Source organism: Schizosaccharomyces pombe (assembly GCF_000002945.2).
Source record: "Schizosaccharomyces pombe strain 972h- genome assembly, chromosome: I".
NCBI classification, from domain to species: Eukaryota; Fungi; Ascomycota; class Schizosaccharomycetes; order Schizosaccharomycetales; family Schizosaccharomycetaceae; genus Schizosaccharomyces; species Schizosaccharomyces pombe.
This window is the reverse complement of record NC_003424.3, coordinates 3683380-3696461: the sequence shown is the minus strand read 5'-3', so window position 1 is coordinate 3696461 and position 13082 is coordinate 3683380. Positions and strand designations below refer to the sequence as shown.

The following is a 13082-nucleotide window of genomic DNA, read 5'->3' as shown; positions in this document are numbered from 1 at the left end:
CTCGTAGCGGGCCCTCCGTGTCAATTGTGGCATTCCAAATTTACAGAAGATTAAGACTTTAAGAGATTGCGCCTCTGATGCGTATAAAAGGTTAAGAAACAATCAGCTACTTGCCTTTACGATTGAAAAAAAAAACCAGTTCTCTCTCTTTTGTTTACTATCCATACTATCTTGTTTACTCAATATCCTCGCGTTAAATCGTATTAATTTCAAAGAAATTCGTTTTACAACAGCGTTTTTGAAGTGTTTCCCTCTATTTTTCAGCCGATTTTTTGTCCTTCTTCTTCCCAGCTTCTTGAAGAATTGTTTATTTCTGGAGACTACATATCAGTTTTCCTTATTAATCGTGATATCTATTATATATAATCATATATATTATTCTTTCTTTTTGTCATCCCAAGCAAATTGGTTTTTGATATAACTGTTTGTCAAAATGGGAATGGGGTTCAATCCTATTAAAGCTTTGTTCACTGGTATTGGTACCGTTTGCGTTGGAGTTGGCGCGCTTTTGTCAATTCTATGCATCATCAATCAAACTCAGCATAACATTGCTTTTCAAAATATTTACTTTATTCAACTGAATACTACATCTATCTTTTCTGTCGCCAATCAAACTGCTGTTGTCAATAATACAAGCAACCTACTTAACGAGCTTACTGGAACACTGGTAGACACGCTCGAAACATATATTGATCAAGGTGCTACTGATTTAATCGAACAAGTTGAGCAGGAGATGAAGGACGTGTCTGAACTCCCGGACTGGTACTCCATTGGTCTTTGGAATTATTGTCAGGGAAATTCGTCTGATTATACAAATCCTACTTATTGTAGTACTCCTTCTCCTAGTTATTACTTCAACCCCCTTACAATGCTGGAAACCAGTATTAATAATGCAACTGGTAGCCAAATTAACATCACTTTACCTTCCGAGGTGGATTTAGGATTAAAAGTGCTTAAAGGGGCATGTTATGCTATGCGAGCCATGTATATTCTTGGATTTATTTTCTTTGCTCTGACAATAGTTTCAATCGTTATTTCTTGCCTTCCATTTTTTGGTCCCCTCTTTCTCAACGTCTTCTCATTCTTTGCAACTATTTTTACTTTTATCGCTGCAGTTATCGCAGTTGCAACTTATCGTATTGCAATTTCTGAATTGGAAAAAAATATCGAAATTCTTAACATTCCAATCGTTTTAGGAAAGAAAATTTATGCTTATTCATTCCTTTCAGCAGCTGCTGGCTTAGCTGCTTGTATTCTATATTTTATTGGAAATCTTACATCCGGATACAGTCCACTTTAAGTTGTATCGTCCGTTATTTATTGCCCATTATTTGTTAAAAATTAGCATGTTGTTTTATTTTCCCTTCTTTTTGTATTGATGTCAAGTTTCCTTTTTCTTTCATTTTTATGTTAGTTAGCATTGAGATTTGTTTTTCTTCAGATAGTTACTGTATTTAAAAATATACTTTTCTTTGACCCTTGTAACGTATATATATTGTTATTCAAGTATACTAAATTTTCATCCAAATAATGTTCATTAAGTTTATCAAGTGATTCAAAATGCTCCGTTTTAAACTATTTCTTTGTCTTCGGCCAGTAATTGTTTAATCCATGTAAGATAATCCAGTCCTTCTGAATGTTTGTTCATGTTGCATTCTAAAAACTTTACTATATTAGGACGAACCTGACTCCTCAATAGATCATCGGACGTGACATAAGATTTTCCGTCTGCAACATCACAAAACGCATATAAAACTTGACGAGCACTATCACGATCCTCTAATTCTTCCATCACGATTTCTGTAAAACGCTCATAAGTAACACCCTCTTCCGAGTTAGCAGCCCTGTGAAACAAAGCAGTTCCTTCTTCGGTATCATAAACCAAGCCCAATGAGGCCAATGCGGCATAAAACTCGACCTCATTTAACATATTTGATTTTTTCTTTTCAAAATGGCGAAAGACTTTAGTAATTCCGTCTAGTTCTTGTTTGGAGAGTGTTCTCTTTTCCCTTTCTAAGAGTTCATTCTCAAGGTACTTGATCTTATTGGCAATGATATTGGCAGTAATACCAAATTCATGCTCCAGGTCTTCGTAGGAAAACATGGTGTAATCATTTTCTTCAATTCCAGCTTGAAAACAGTTATCATACAACACCTTCACACTAGCCAGTTCAACTTCAAGAGGCCCCAGGTGTTCTTGCAAAAATTCAACATGGTCGAGTTGGTCACGCCAATCACCCTGTAAATTGGTAATCTCATTTGATATCGTAGATAACATTTTTGAGAAACTGTTGGCACGATCAGCAAAAGCAATTCTCATACTTTCTTTTATTTCTCTCATGTGGGTATTAATCAATTTCGATTGATTGGCTTCTTCTGAAAGAAAATCTTTCCACTGTCTTTCCAAATCGACGATCTTTAATCCCGCAGGCGGTTCGTACTTCCGAAGTTGATATGTTTTCAAATTGGTTTGTATAGTTCCCAAAAGAGATTCCAAGTCTATTTTTTCCTTTACCCACTCTCTTTTCTCAGTAGCTTTGAATTTGGCAAAATTATTAGAATGAGATTTCACGTCGGTATAGTTGTTCTCAAATTGGACGGTATGCCAGTACTCCTGCATCCTTGCAATGCTTCCCAACAGTCGTTTCATTCGAGACTCGTAGTCAATTTTCATATCATGAGTGCTCATCAAAACTTCAGTAAACCTCTCTACACGTCTAGCCGCAGTTTCCACTTTATCCAAGGTAGAAAACGCATGGAAGTATTCGGCGACATAAGTCATTATACTACGCTCATCGGGTCGGTCAACGTCACAAACATCTTCGACCTCTATCAAACGAGGAATTCCAATAGATTTTTGCGCAATGTCAAAAGCCAATTGCATATTAGCTCTATGGTTCTTCTTGTCAAGCTTATTGTAATCCAGTAAATCAGGACGGTGCTGATGGATTAATGCACAGAAAGCCAAGCCGTTTGTCCAACTCCGAGTAAAATCTTGCACATCAACCTCTGGATGGTAGTTTGCTGTTTTTCTCTGACACCAAAGCAATAGACCTTCCTTTGCGGTAAGACCTTCTTCATTGATATCAGCTATAGTAAAACGTAAAATGAGCGTCCAAATAAGTCCCAGAATTAGCTTCAGGTTCCCATCCACAATATCTATGAAATATTTAGTATAAATCAACAAAAGAAAGAGAGACAAGTTTATCCAACAGATTCGAAAATAAAATGGCACATAAATAACAACATATCTATATTTGACTATAGGTCCTTTAAATTTTCTAATTTACTTTACTTACCAGCAGGACCAATGTTGGTCAACGGCATTCCTTTGCTTTTTATATATTCTAAAGCTTTGTTGACATTCTCCAACCTATGAACACGCATACGCGGGTTTCGATTGTATCTCCCTAAATTTTCATCTCCAATAATTTCCAAAAGTTGTATTAACAAAATTCCATCTGATAAATCCTTTCTCAAGTCAAACACAGATGGTAAGTCTCTCGATGAAAGTTTTGTGTTGAACCTACGCGTTTGTTACTATTATATAAACATCTTTCATTAGATTTTTTATTACCATTTTGTAAATGTTCTATTTTGTACGCTTTGCCATTGATTTGCCTGCATCAAAGATGTTTATGGCTACCTGGATAGGTTAACTTTGGGAGGTGTAAATAATCGGAGTAAGATAACGCTAATATTTATATTTTCGAAGAATTTGCTTCGCACTCGAATACTCTAGTAATTTATTAGTCTTCAATCTCCAGTTAATAATATTTATCTTTTACAAAAAAGTAATTGCATGTTTGATACACGTATTTGAATTCATCAAAATCAGCATACGAAAATAATATTACTCTCAATGTCATTTTTGAAACATACATTATCTACTTTTTTAAAAAACGAAAATTTAGTGTATATCTAAAATTTATTTAAGCTCCTTCTCGATTTATACAATTGCATACATCGCATGGAAATTGGCTTCAAAAGGAATTTGAATTACCATTTTGAGGCCTAATTACACTAACTCAGGAAACGTATTCGGTGGATAAATTTTTAAATAATATCCAAAAGGACTAATTGAGAAAAACCAGTCCTTAATAGATGTGAACGTACCTGAGCAATCGAAAAATTAATACATACAGCAAAAATTCGTCAGAGAAAGACTTGAAACAATAGCACCTTTAACAATAGATCGCTTAAACGTATAGACGGCGAACAAAGCAAAAACAATAGCAAGTTGCTCAAGCAAACATCAAGTATGTTGCGAAAGTTTACTTCACAAAGCTAAATCTTCAAAAGCTAAATTGTAAAATGAAATGTATGTCAATAAACTTGTAATGCTAATTTAACGAAAGGAAGTCTAACCGAATAATGATTAAATAAACAATGTGTGAAATCAAAGGATCACACATCCAATAATTAAGGTTAGAGCTTGAAATTTTAATAATGAATAGTGGATGCGTATTAAATTTGTTCATTATCAGGAACACCAAAATATTCGTCGAACCTTTGCTGGAAACTCATCATCATTAACAGGTTCTTTTAGCAAAGTGATTTCATCCTTGGAATTACCACAAAACTATTGCACGATGAGCTTTTGATCATCAGGAATTTCAATTTGGGACTTGAGAGGTTCACCAAATTCGGCAGAGCTAGAATTTTCAACACCAAACTTGATAAAGACACCGGGCCATGTAGATTCTTCGTCATTATCATCTGGTTGACTAGATGATATGATTTTAATACGTTTACGAAGTGGAACCTTTTCCCATGATAAGAAACAATGTGCACCTGCTGGCACTTTAATGGGTTCAAACTCCTTCAATGGAAGACTAACATTTTCTTCAAGAATCCGTAATTCAATTCCTTCAGGAACATTTGCTGGCAAAATGAGGACATTCTTCTTAAAGGTAAATATCTGAGATGTGCCTTCTTCGGTAAAAAGGTCTGTTTCAACTAAATCACATACGAGTGTGTTTGAATCAAACTCAGCAGATATGCTAGAGGTAAATGTGGTGCATATACTCTTTAATTCAGGATCTTCTACGGTCCTAAAGACTACGGACATGCTTAAAATGTTAGTAAGGAAGAAATTGGTAGTTGTTGGAAAATCATCGACTTGGGTACGTGTAATGTGCGAATGCCACACCATAGACGTCAACTATAAGTCAACGGGAATTTTAATAGATCAGTTCATTAAAAAATCCTTCTTAAAAATTCATAAATGATAAAAGGAGAAACGAGGTCGTAAGACCAAAAGCATATTCATTAAACTGACACGAACATATACTGTGTAAACATAAGTAGACTATTAATTCTATGAATCGGAACAATTATTTTTTTGTTCCATTTTTAAGGTTATCTCTCTCCAGAAGCACTGGTTTTATGACCTCTTCATCAAAGCGCGTTAACCATTGAGCTTGATCATCTCGTGAAGAATGGAAAAATTGGTTGAAAGCACCAGCTGCTCGTTGGTATTGCTCAAATGTGCTTGAAACCTTCTTAGAAAGTGTAGGTGCAATGTTGCCTTCATCAAAATGTTCCGTCGTAAATTGTTGGTCGACAACAACTGGTTCAGCAGAAGCGTCTGATAGCTCCATTGCGCTATTTTCCAAATCAAACTCTGGTGACTGTTGCCAAGGTAGCATGCCGATTTCTGTGTCACTGTCAACATCAGCCGCTACACCAGTTTCAATATGCAAAATTTCGAGCATTCTGGCAGTAGTACCGCCAAATATAATTAGGGTCAAGACGACAACAACCAATGTAGTCGCTCGCAGCGTTTGAGCATTTTCTCCTTCAAAGCCTGCTGCCAACGCTACTCCAACTGCACCTCGTAGGCCCGCCCAAAAAAGCATCATTTGGTAACTGTAAGGTATATGATCAATGAGGTTACCATTTCTCTGACGGTGGAATTTGTTGAGCAAATTGCTCAATGGAAACACGTTCATGTATCTAGATGCGGTAACGGCAACCTTAGGCAAGTTAGTAAAGAAAATAAGTGTAAATTGACTTACTGTGGTAATCAGAATAAAAATTGGTTTGTAAACCAAGTCAACCTGGGTAAACAGAGACATGCCAAGATAAATGAAGATAAAGTTTTCCGAGAGTTGCGCAAGAACCCGAAAAACATACTTCGTGCTAAGCTTTGCTTTATATGACATGTTGAAAAAGGCATAGTGCTTTAGCGTTATTCCACAAAACAATAAGGAAACTACGCCTGACATGTGGCAGCCGTTTGAAAAAAAGTAGGAGGTGTATGCCATGAGGAGAATAATACAAGACTCTATAGAAGGATAACGGCGTAAATAAGAATACTTTAGCAAAAGCGCAGTTATGAGCCCAATAGAAACTCCAATAAGTAAACTAATAAAGAATGTGATAATAAAAATTCCAATACCGCTGAATAAGGTAAAAAAATGTAAAGTTTTTCCTTGAAATTGCTGCAGCGTCTCAAACATTACGATTGCAACAGCATCATTAAGGATACTCTCTCCAAAAATAATAGTATACAACTTTTGATCCACCTTATACGAGTTGAAAATAGCAAGCACAGTAACTGGATCTGTAGCGGACAAAGTTGCACCCATAGACAAGGCTTCAACAAAAGTCATAGAAAGGTTTTCAAAATTAAGAAAGGAGAAAATGTAGACTAGGACTCCCAGGGTGACTGCAGATATAAAGGTACCAGCAAAGGCAAATGTTAGAATTGTACCAATGTTACGAAAGAAATTTGACTATATTGGTTAGAAAAGTATAACAAAAAGATAAAGGAAAGAAATGGAGACTTTAGTATAGCATTTCACTCAAAACTATATACCTGATGCAATTCATAACCGGAATTGAGAATAATCGGGGGAAGCAAAACATTGAAGAAATATGTGGAATGAAAAGAAACCATGTTCTGGATAATCAATCCCGGAGAAACGCGAATGATAAGCCCAACAACCATACCAACAAATACCGAAATTACAGTTTCATGAATGGCCCGGATCTTTTTGGATTGAACATAGTAACTAGTAAGCAAGGCACCAATCAAAAGGACTAGTAATATGAAAAGAGCCCAGCTTGAGTATAATTCTTGCAAAGCAGGGTCTTGACCATCATCGTCGTCGTCATCGCCATCTCGACGAAAAACTAAAACATTGTCAGAATAAAAGTTGAAAAATAATTTTGGTAACTAAACAATAAGCTATACGGAGAATAACCCAATGCTTAGAATCTGGCATTGCTTAATTAAAAGACGCCAAATTAAAGAAAAAAGAAAGGCGAAAGATTTTACATTGCTGGCTGCAAATGCAAATGTTATATAAAGAGAAAAACATCATTCGAAGTTATTCAAAGTAACGTAACGCATAACCGCTAATTCAATGCCAAAATGTATTGACGAACTGAATGCTAGTAAAGAGCGATCGAGATCCTATCCCAAAACGATTAAGCAGAAAAAAAGACTGACAAATAATGGAAGAAAAAAAAGGCAAGCATTTCGTATGGTAAAACTCCAAACTCAATTTTTTGTTCAGTTAAAAAATGCACGTTTTCAAAATGGCTGATGCTATAAATGAGTAGCTTGTGTCATTCATCCGTATAGCCTGTTATAGTATTCGATTTACTATATGTGCACCTGAAAGTAAAGAATAACGGAAACTTACCATTTATAAGAATTGTATCAAGCATATAAAGCACCAAGTGAAAGGTAAACTAACTTTTTTTTAACAACCTGGCGATGCTGAGAGTTGACTAGAGTACTCTAAAGGCAATAATAGAAAAATAATTAAGAATTGAAGCAACCGGCAGTACCTTTCTGTATATAGTAAGGACGTTAAGTGGGTTTACTAGTACAAATACTACTACCACAGCAAGATACCAGAACCTAATGCGCAGCCGAGATGTGCGGGCTAAAATGTTAAGATAACTTAAGTCAGTGTACTAAAAATATTAATAGTGACACGAAAGTAATCACTATAAGATGTTTCGAAGTAAAAAAAATGTATTTAAATTATATTATGGAGTCCCTAAACGTAGGTTAGGGAAATACCTAGCGCAAAAGGGAAGCAAGGAATCCTAGAAACTATTGAATGAAGAAGGAAGAGAAGGGAGAGATTGATATATGCAATAATAAAAATATTTCTCAAGCTTTATGATGACCTATATTAAGATTTTGAAGGAGGATTGTTTTGTTTGGAAGCAACTAGAGAGCTTTTAGGAGATTGTTGATCGATGACAATAACACGAGAGTTTTCAGGTAATTCTTCATATCCAGGATCAGATTGGGTATCCAAATATGGGTTCTTCATAGCTGGACAAGGCAGTAATGAAGGGAAAATTACGGTGGCAGTTGCGAAAAGAGCAGTCGTTCCGAACATCAAGTTCACGAGTGACCTTTTCTGTGAAGCTTTCAAAGTACGAAACATTAGAAAGAAATTTTTAAGAACAAAAAAACATGAGAAAATTATAAAAAACAGCTAAATCGTAAGAAGAAGAGACGATTGTTGAAGATGAGTTACAAAACTTCTACTAAGGTACCATATGGATAGAGAATATCCCAATGGCCAATGACCAATGAGAGTATAAGGATCTCTTCAGAAGGCACAATTCAATGTATGACTAAAACAGTAAAGACTGTGAGTTATTGATGTTTAATAAAAAATAAACATTCTTTAATTACTAATTTTTGTGTCTTTAGTTTAAATTGTCAGAAACAAAAACGAGATATTCAGAAATTAAATAAAGAAGGACCTGTATAAGCAATACAAGAGCATTTTTATGGTAACAACAAAAACATATGTCGGGTCCAACAATTAGAAAATAACAACAGTAATGCTTTGCTTTTTTCAATATTAAGGATCTGCAATTCCTTCATTTCCTTGGTAAACAAATAGCCAAAGTGTTTGGCCTTCTAATAAGCAAGCTGAAGTATATATGATTATTAAAATAGAGTCTAAAATAGGATAATTGAGTAAAATATTTGCACGGAATTTAAATAATGGCGTTGAATCGATGAATGTAAGTTTTTTAAACCTTTGTGTGCTTCAAAGAAAAAACTTCTGGATCTTAAAATTCCAACAGTTTACAATTCTTTTTTTTATGGAATTTTTTAAAGAATAATGTCATTTTCACATGCAAAACCTTTGCCATATCAAAAGGAAAATTCTCGTTAAACAGAAAAGAGTAAGGAACCAGCAGCAGAAAAACATTAAGGGTATGTTTTATTCAAGATGAAGAATTAACAAGGTATTGCAAAATTATTGGAAGTCTAGTATTTAATCAAAGTACTGCATTTGATCTTATGCACACAGTCTATCTATTACTTCCGGGTAAAATCGGATGTTTCAATTAACATTTAGTAAATATTGTAACTCATTAGCCTAAAAGAGGAGGAACAATAAAAATCTTGATATTTACATACCGGAATTCAAAATAAAAGACTTGGTGTTGAAGAGAAACGATATCTCGTTTTCCTATTCAAATGTTGAGCTCGAAGGCTATTAAAACATATTTTGAATGTTATTTAGGTAGTTTTTGCTTACTTATTGATAGATGTATGAATTCAATTAATTTATTAGCAAAACTTGTATTACATGAGAATTATGAAATCATATTGAGGAAGGTAGAATTGACTTCATATATCGTGTGTACCGGCACTGTCAGATTATTCAAAATTTGATTTTTACCAACAACCCTTGTTGGTTCCATAAATTAGTAAACTTAGCACAAGCATTTAAAAATATCAGAAAATGAGTATTTCGGTAAGCAAGTATTACATCGGCTCTATTATAGACGCACTTCTAAAATTTACATCGTCAATTCCTTGACATCCTTGCCCATGTATTTACGGTAATTAGCTAACATCTGTAGTGTCTCAGCGCCTCCGCTGCCAAGGCTTTGGATGCAGAATTGATGTCCGCAGGTGCCTTCTCCATTGATCAGTAAGTTTGGGCTGCAAAGATGTAGTAGTAACAAATTTAGGTTAATGGAACTTGCTGGTCTTTCCGTTTCTCAAGCCGTTTATCGTGAGTATCCTCCATCGCAGTATTCCCAGGTTTTGATTTGTTGTGGCCCTGGTAATAATGGGGGAGACGGTTTAGTAGCTGCACGACATCTTTGGCAATATGGCTACAAACCTACAGTTTACTATCCAAAACCATCTTCCCCGGAATTGTACAAACGTCTGTGTAAGCAATTGGATGACTTGGATATTCCGGTGGTCAAATCTCATGATTCCAACCATTTCAGTCAATTACTTCGCGATTCCAAATTAGTAGTCGACTCCATTTTTGGGTTTAGTTTTAAGGGTCCTGTTCGAGATCCATTTGGATCTATTTTGGCTGCAATTGTTGAATCGAAAATCAAAGTTCTTTCAGTTGATGCTCCTTCTTCATGGGGTAAGTTTACAGTTGAAATTAGACATATGGCTTTGTAAAGTGTTTACCTAATGGAATATTTTTTAACGAAATTTATTTGTTTAGAGATTGACGAAGGTCCCCAAAAGGAGGGACCTTTAAAGGATTTTGATCCTGATACCTTGATCTCCCTAACTGCTCCAAAACCATGCAGCAAGTTTTATAAGGGAAAACATTATTTAGGAGGCCGTTTTGTTAGTAAAGTAATTACTAAAAAGTTCAACCTTTCCCTTCCTCCTTACCCAGGCATCGACCAGGTTGTTGATATTACGAACAAGCCCCTCTCAATGGTTTGAACTGAAACCTGATTCCTCCCAATTTGATGAATATGAGTTAATGATATACATTCAGCCCACTTATTTAAGCATTTAACTAATTTTAAAAAAATCGCAGTTAATAGTAGTAAAGTATGATTCGCTCTCATTTCTAGCAGCTGTCATGTTTTTTTATTTGAGAAGATGTTTATTTTATGTAGATTTATAAATGTATGAAAGTTTACATACAATAAGTACCACTGCTATTTGGAAAAAAATTTTAAATTTTTTTTAACCCTTCACATAGCTGAGCTCATTTTAAGGTAATTGAGGTATTCAGGATTAGCTTTCAGGTATTATTCTACGTTCTATTCGAAGGAATCCAAGGTTTCATGACTTTCCTTCATTTGTTTACTGAGTGCCACCGCTGGCTAACCAAAACCATTCAGTTAACCATCGTGAATATTCTGGGGGATTCTTTTTAAACAGAATATTTTGGTTTAAAAAAGTAAAATTTTTGCATTTTACCATATTTTACTTTAGTTTTAATTTTGTTTTTCATTAAAGACAGTTTATATTGGGTCATTAAGGAAAATTTTTTCCATTCAAGTGAAGACAAATTTTATATTGGTACAAGTTATTCTGTACTTGTCCTTAAACACATCTAATCAAAATAACGCTAAAAAGAAAATTTGAGAGCATGGCGGAAGAAAAAAAGGAAGAATTGTTCACAAGTATTGGCAATGCTGCACAAAATGTGTCAACAGCTGAGGATAGGGAAGGAAATGGTGTTCAAGAAGTCGAATCGTTGTGTATGGAGTGTGGAAAAAACGGTACTACTAAATTATTGTTGACGGTCATTCCATACTTCCGTGAGGTTGTTTTAATGTCGTTTGAATGTCCTCATTGTGGGTTTAAGAATGCGCAAGTTCAACACGCTGAGACAATTCAACCGGAAGGAAGCAAAATTACTTTCCATGTTGAGGATAAGGAAGATTTAAATCGGACAGTTGTAAAGAGCCAGGAGGCTATTGTCAGTATTCCTGAAATTCAGCTAGAAATCCCGGGAAGGTTAGGCCAGTTAACTACCATTGAGGGGATTCTGAGTAATGTGGTGGATGATTTAAGTAAAGAACAAGAATCTCGTAAGGAGTCTGCTCCTCAGTTATATGACCAAATAAATGCTTTCATTGAGAAAGTGAATAGTCTACGTTCTGGATCTGTACCATTTACCATCACAGTTGACGATATTACGGGCAACAGCTGGATCGAGATGAAACCTGGCCGAGATGGTGACCGATGGTCTCAGGTTAGCTACAAGCGTACTTTGGAGCAGAATACGAAGCTGGGTCTTGTGGATACTGATCAACCTGAAGACGTCAAGACACAAACAAACAACGCTTCTAATACACTTAAACATGATGCTACTGCTGTGGAAGTCGATCCCAATGAGGTACATACCTTCCATGCAACTTGTCCCTCTTGTTCACATCAATGTGACACCCACATGAAGTTGCTTGATATTCCCCATTTCAAAGAAGTTATTATCATGTCTACTGTTTGTGATCGTTGTGGATATCGTTCCAACGAAGTAAAAACTGGTGGTGAAATTCCACCCAAAGGTCGAAAAATTACTTTAAAGGTCATGGATGCCGAGGACTTATCCCGTGATATTCTCAAATCTGAAACCGCATCTCTTAAAATTCCTGAACTTGGACTTGATTTGTTCCCAGGTACTTTGGGTGGACGATTCACAACCATTGAAGGTCTTCTAGCTCAAGTTTATGATGAGTTATATGGCCGTGTGTTTTCTCAGGAGACCGATTCTATGACTCCTGAGCAAGTCGCTAACTGGCAACAATTTCTCTGCAACTTGACGGCTGCACGTGAGGGTGCTACTCAATTCACTCTTATTTTAGATGATCCTCTTTCACAAAGTTATCTGCAGAATTATTACGCTCCCGATCCAGATCCAAATATGACTATTGAGGAGTATGAACGTTCATTCCAAGTAAATGAGGAATTGGGTCTGAACGATATGAAGACAGAAAACTATGAAAAGGATGGAGGTAAGAAGTAAAGTTCGAGGTTTTTGTCAAATGTTAGGGAATGTATTTAATATAGTAATACTATGTTTTTTTGGGGGGTTTATTGACTATGAAGATATAATAGTATAGTAGATTAGCTAATTTTTATTTCCCGTAATGTTTTTGTTAGAGACTGATGCTTTATTATTTTACTTTTAGTTTAAAATAGTTACTTGATTTATCGCAAATGTTATGAGGCTAATAATTCGAAGTATTAGTAAACCATAAAATTTGCTACAAGAAATGTTAGATAGTGAAGCTAAAATTATTACCAATAACAAACTTGTAACACATATTTAGCCGATACCAGAAATAATTGATTCATATTTCACAAT

At 35.3% G+C, this 13082-nt stretch overlaps 7 protein-coding genes and 6 long non-coding RNA genes across 13 annotated transcripts; 5 read left to right on the top strand and 8 right to left on the bottom strand.

Moving 5' to 3' along the window:
* Positions 1-21: 21 nt before the first annotated feature.
* SPOM_SPNCRNA.3651 lies at positions 22-1160 on the bottom strand. Its single transcript, NR_193014.1, has one exon. It is a non-coding gene; the product is annotated as a non-coding RNA (long non-coding RNA).
* Positions 27-1488, top strand: pun1 (SUR7 family protein). The gene has a single exon (NM_001019719.3). It carries the CDS (start codon positions 434-436, stop codon positions 1298-1300), a length of 867 nt encoding a protein of 288 aa, NP_594296.1. The 5' UTR covers positions 27-433; the 3' UTR covers positions 1301-1488.
* ain1 (alpha-actinin) lies at positions 1449-3672 on the bottom strand. The gene is made up of 3 exons (NM_001019718.3): positions 3578-3672; positions 3300-3526; positions 1449-3159 (listed from the first exon to the last, which is right to left on the bottom strand). The coding sequence occupies exons 1-3, from the start codon at positions 3625-3627 to the stop codon at positions 1571-1573; spliced, it is 1866 nt and encodes a 621-aa protein (NP_594295.1). The 5' UTR covers positions 3628-3672; the 3' UTR covers positions 1449-1570.
* On the top strand, positions 1717-3767 carry SPOM_SPNCRNA.927. Its single transcript, NR_151316.1, has one exon. It is a non-coding gene; the product is annotated as a non-coding RNA (long non-coding RNA).
* A 122-nt stretch (positions 3768-3889) lies between these two features.
* Positions 3890-5134, bottom strand: SPOM_SPAC15A10.07 (uncharacterized protein). Its single transcript, NM_001019717.3, has one exon. It carries the CDS (start codon positions 5069-5071, stop codon positions 4583-4585), a length of 489 nt encoding a protein of 162 aa, NP_594294.2. The 5' UTR covers positions 5072-5134; the 3' UTR covers positions 3890-4582.
* Positions 4469-6334, top strand: SPOM_SPNCRNA.3650. The gene has a single exon (NR_193013.1). It is a non-coding gene; the product is annotated as a non-coding RNA (long non-coding RNA).
* SPOM_SPAC15A10.06 (CPA1 sodium ion/proton antiporter) lies at positions 5337-7815 on the bottom strand (the record flags this gene model as incomplete). Its single annotated transcript, NM_001019716.3, has 4 exons — positions 7656-7815; positions 6824-7140; positions 6021-6740; positions 5337-5978 (listed from the first exon to the last, which is right to left on the bottom strand). The coding sequence occupies exons 1-4, from the start codon at positions 7678-7680 to the stop codon at positions 5337-5339; spliced, it is 1704 nt and encodes a 567-aa protein (NP_594293.2). The 5' UTR covers positions 7681-7815.
* Positions 7816-8156: 341 nt separating this feature from the next.
* Positions 8157-8417, bottom strand: coa2 (cytochrome C oxidase assembly factor Coa2; the record flags this gene model as incomplete). Its single annotated transcript, NM_001356126.1, has 1 exon — positions 8157-8417. One exon carries the CDS (start codon positions 8415-8417, stop codon positions 8157-8159), a length of 261 nt encoding a protein of 86 aa, NP_001343120.1.
* Positions 8418-9521: 1104 nt separating this feature from the next.
* SPOM_SPNCRNA.926 lies at positions 9522-11073 on the bottom strand. The gene has a single exon (NR_151315.1). It is a non-coding gene; the product is annotated as a non-coding RNA, possible alternative UTR (long non-coding RNA).
* Positions 9679-10829, top strand: mug182 (NADHX epimerase). Its single transcript, NM_001019715.3, has 4 exons — positions 9679-9752; positions 9862-9932; positions 9973-10388; positions 10473-10829. The coding sequence occupies exons 1-4, from the start codon at positions 9741-9743 to the stop codon at positions 10700-10702; spliced, it is 729 nt and encodes a 242-aa protein (NP_594292.1). The 5' UTR covers positions 9679-9740; the 3' UTR covers positions 10703-10829.
* A 23-nt stretch (positions 11074-11096) lies between the features above and the next one.
* Positions 11097-12865, top strand: zpr1 (EF-1 alpha-binding zinc finger protein Zpr1). Its single transcript, NM_001019714.3, has one exon. The coding sequence runs from the start codon at positions 11361-11363 to the stop codon at positions 12738-12740; it is 1380 nt and encodes a 459-aa protein (NP_594291.1). The 5' UTR covers positions 11097-11360; the 3' UTR covers positions 12741-12865.
* SPOM_SPNCRNA.3649 lies at positions 11314-11679 on the bottom strand. Its single transcript, NR_193012.1, has one exon. It is a non-coding gene; the product is annotated as a non-coding RNA (long non-coding RNA).
* SPOM_SPNCRNA.3648 lies at positions 11698-12489 on the bottom strand. The gene has a single exon (NR_193011.1). It is a non-coding gene; the product is annotated as a non-coding RNA (long non-coding RNA).
* Positions 12866-13082: the final 217 nt, after the last annotated feature.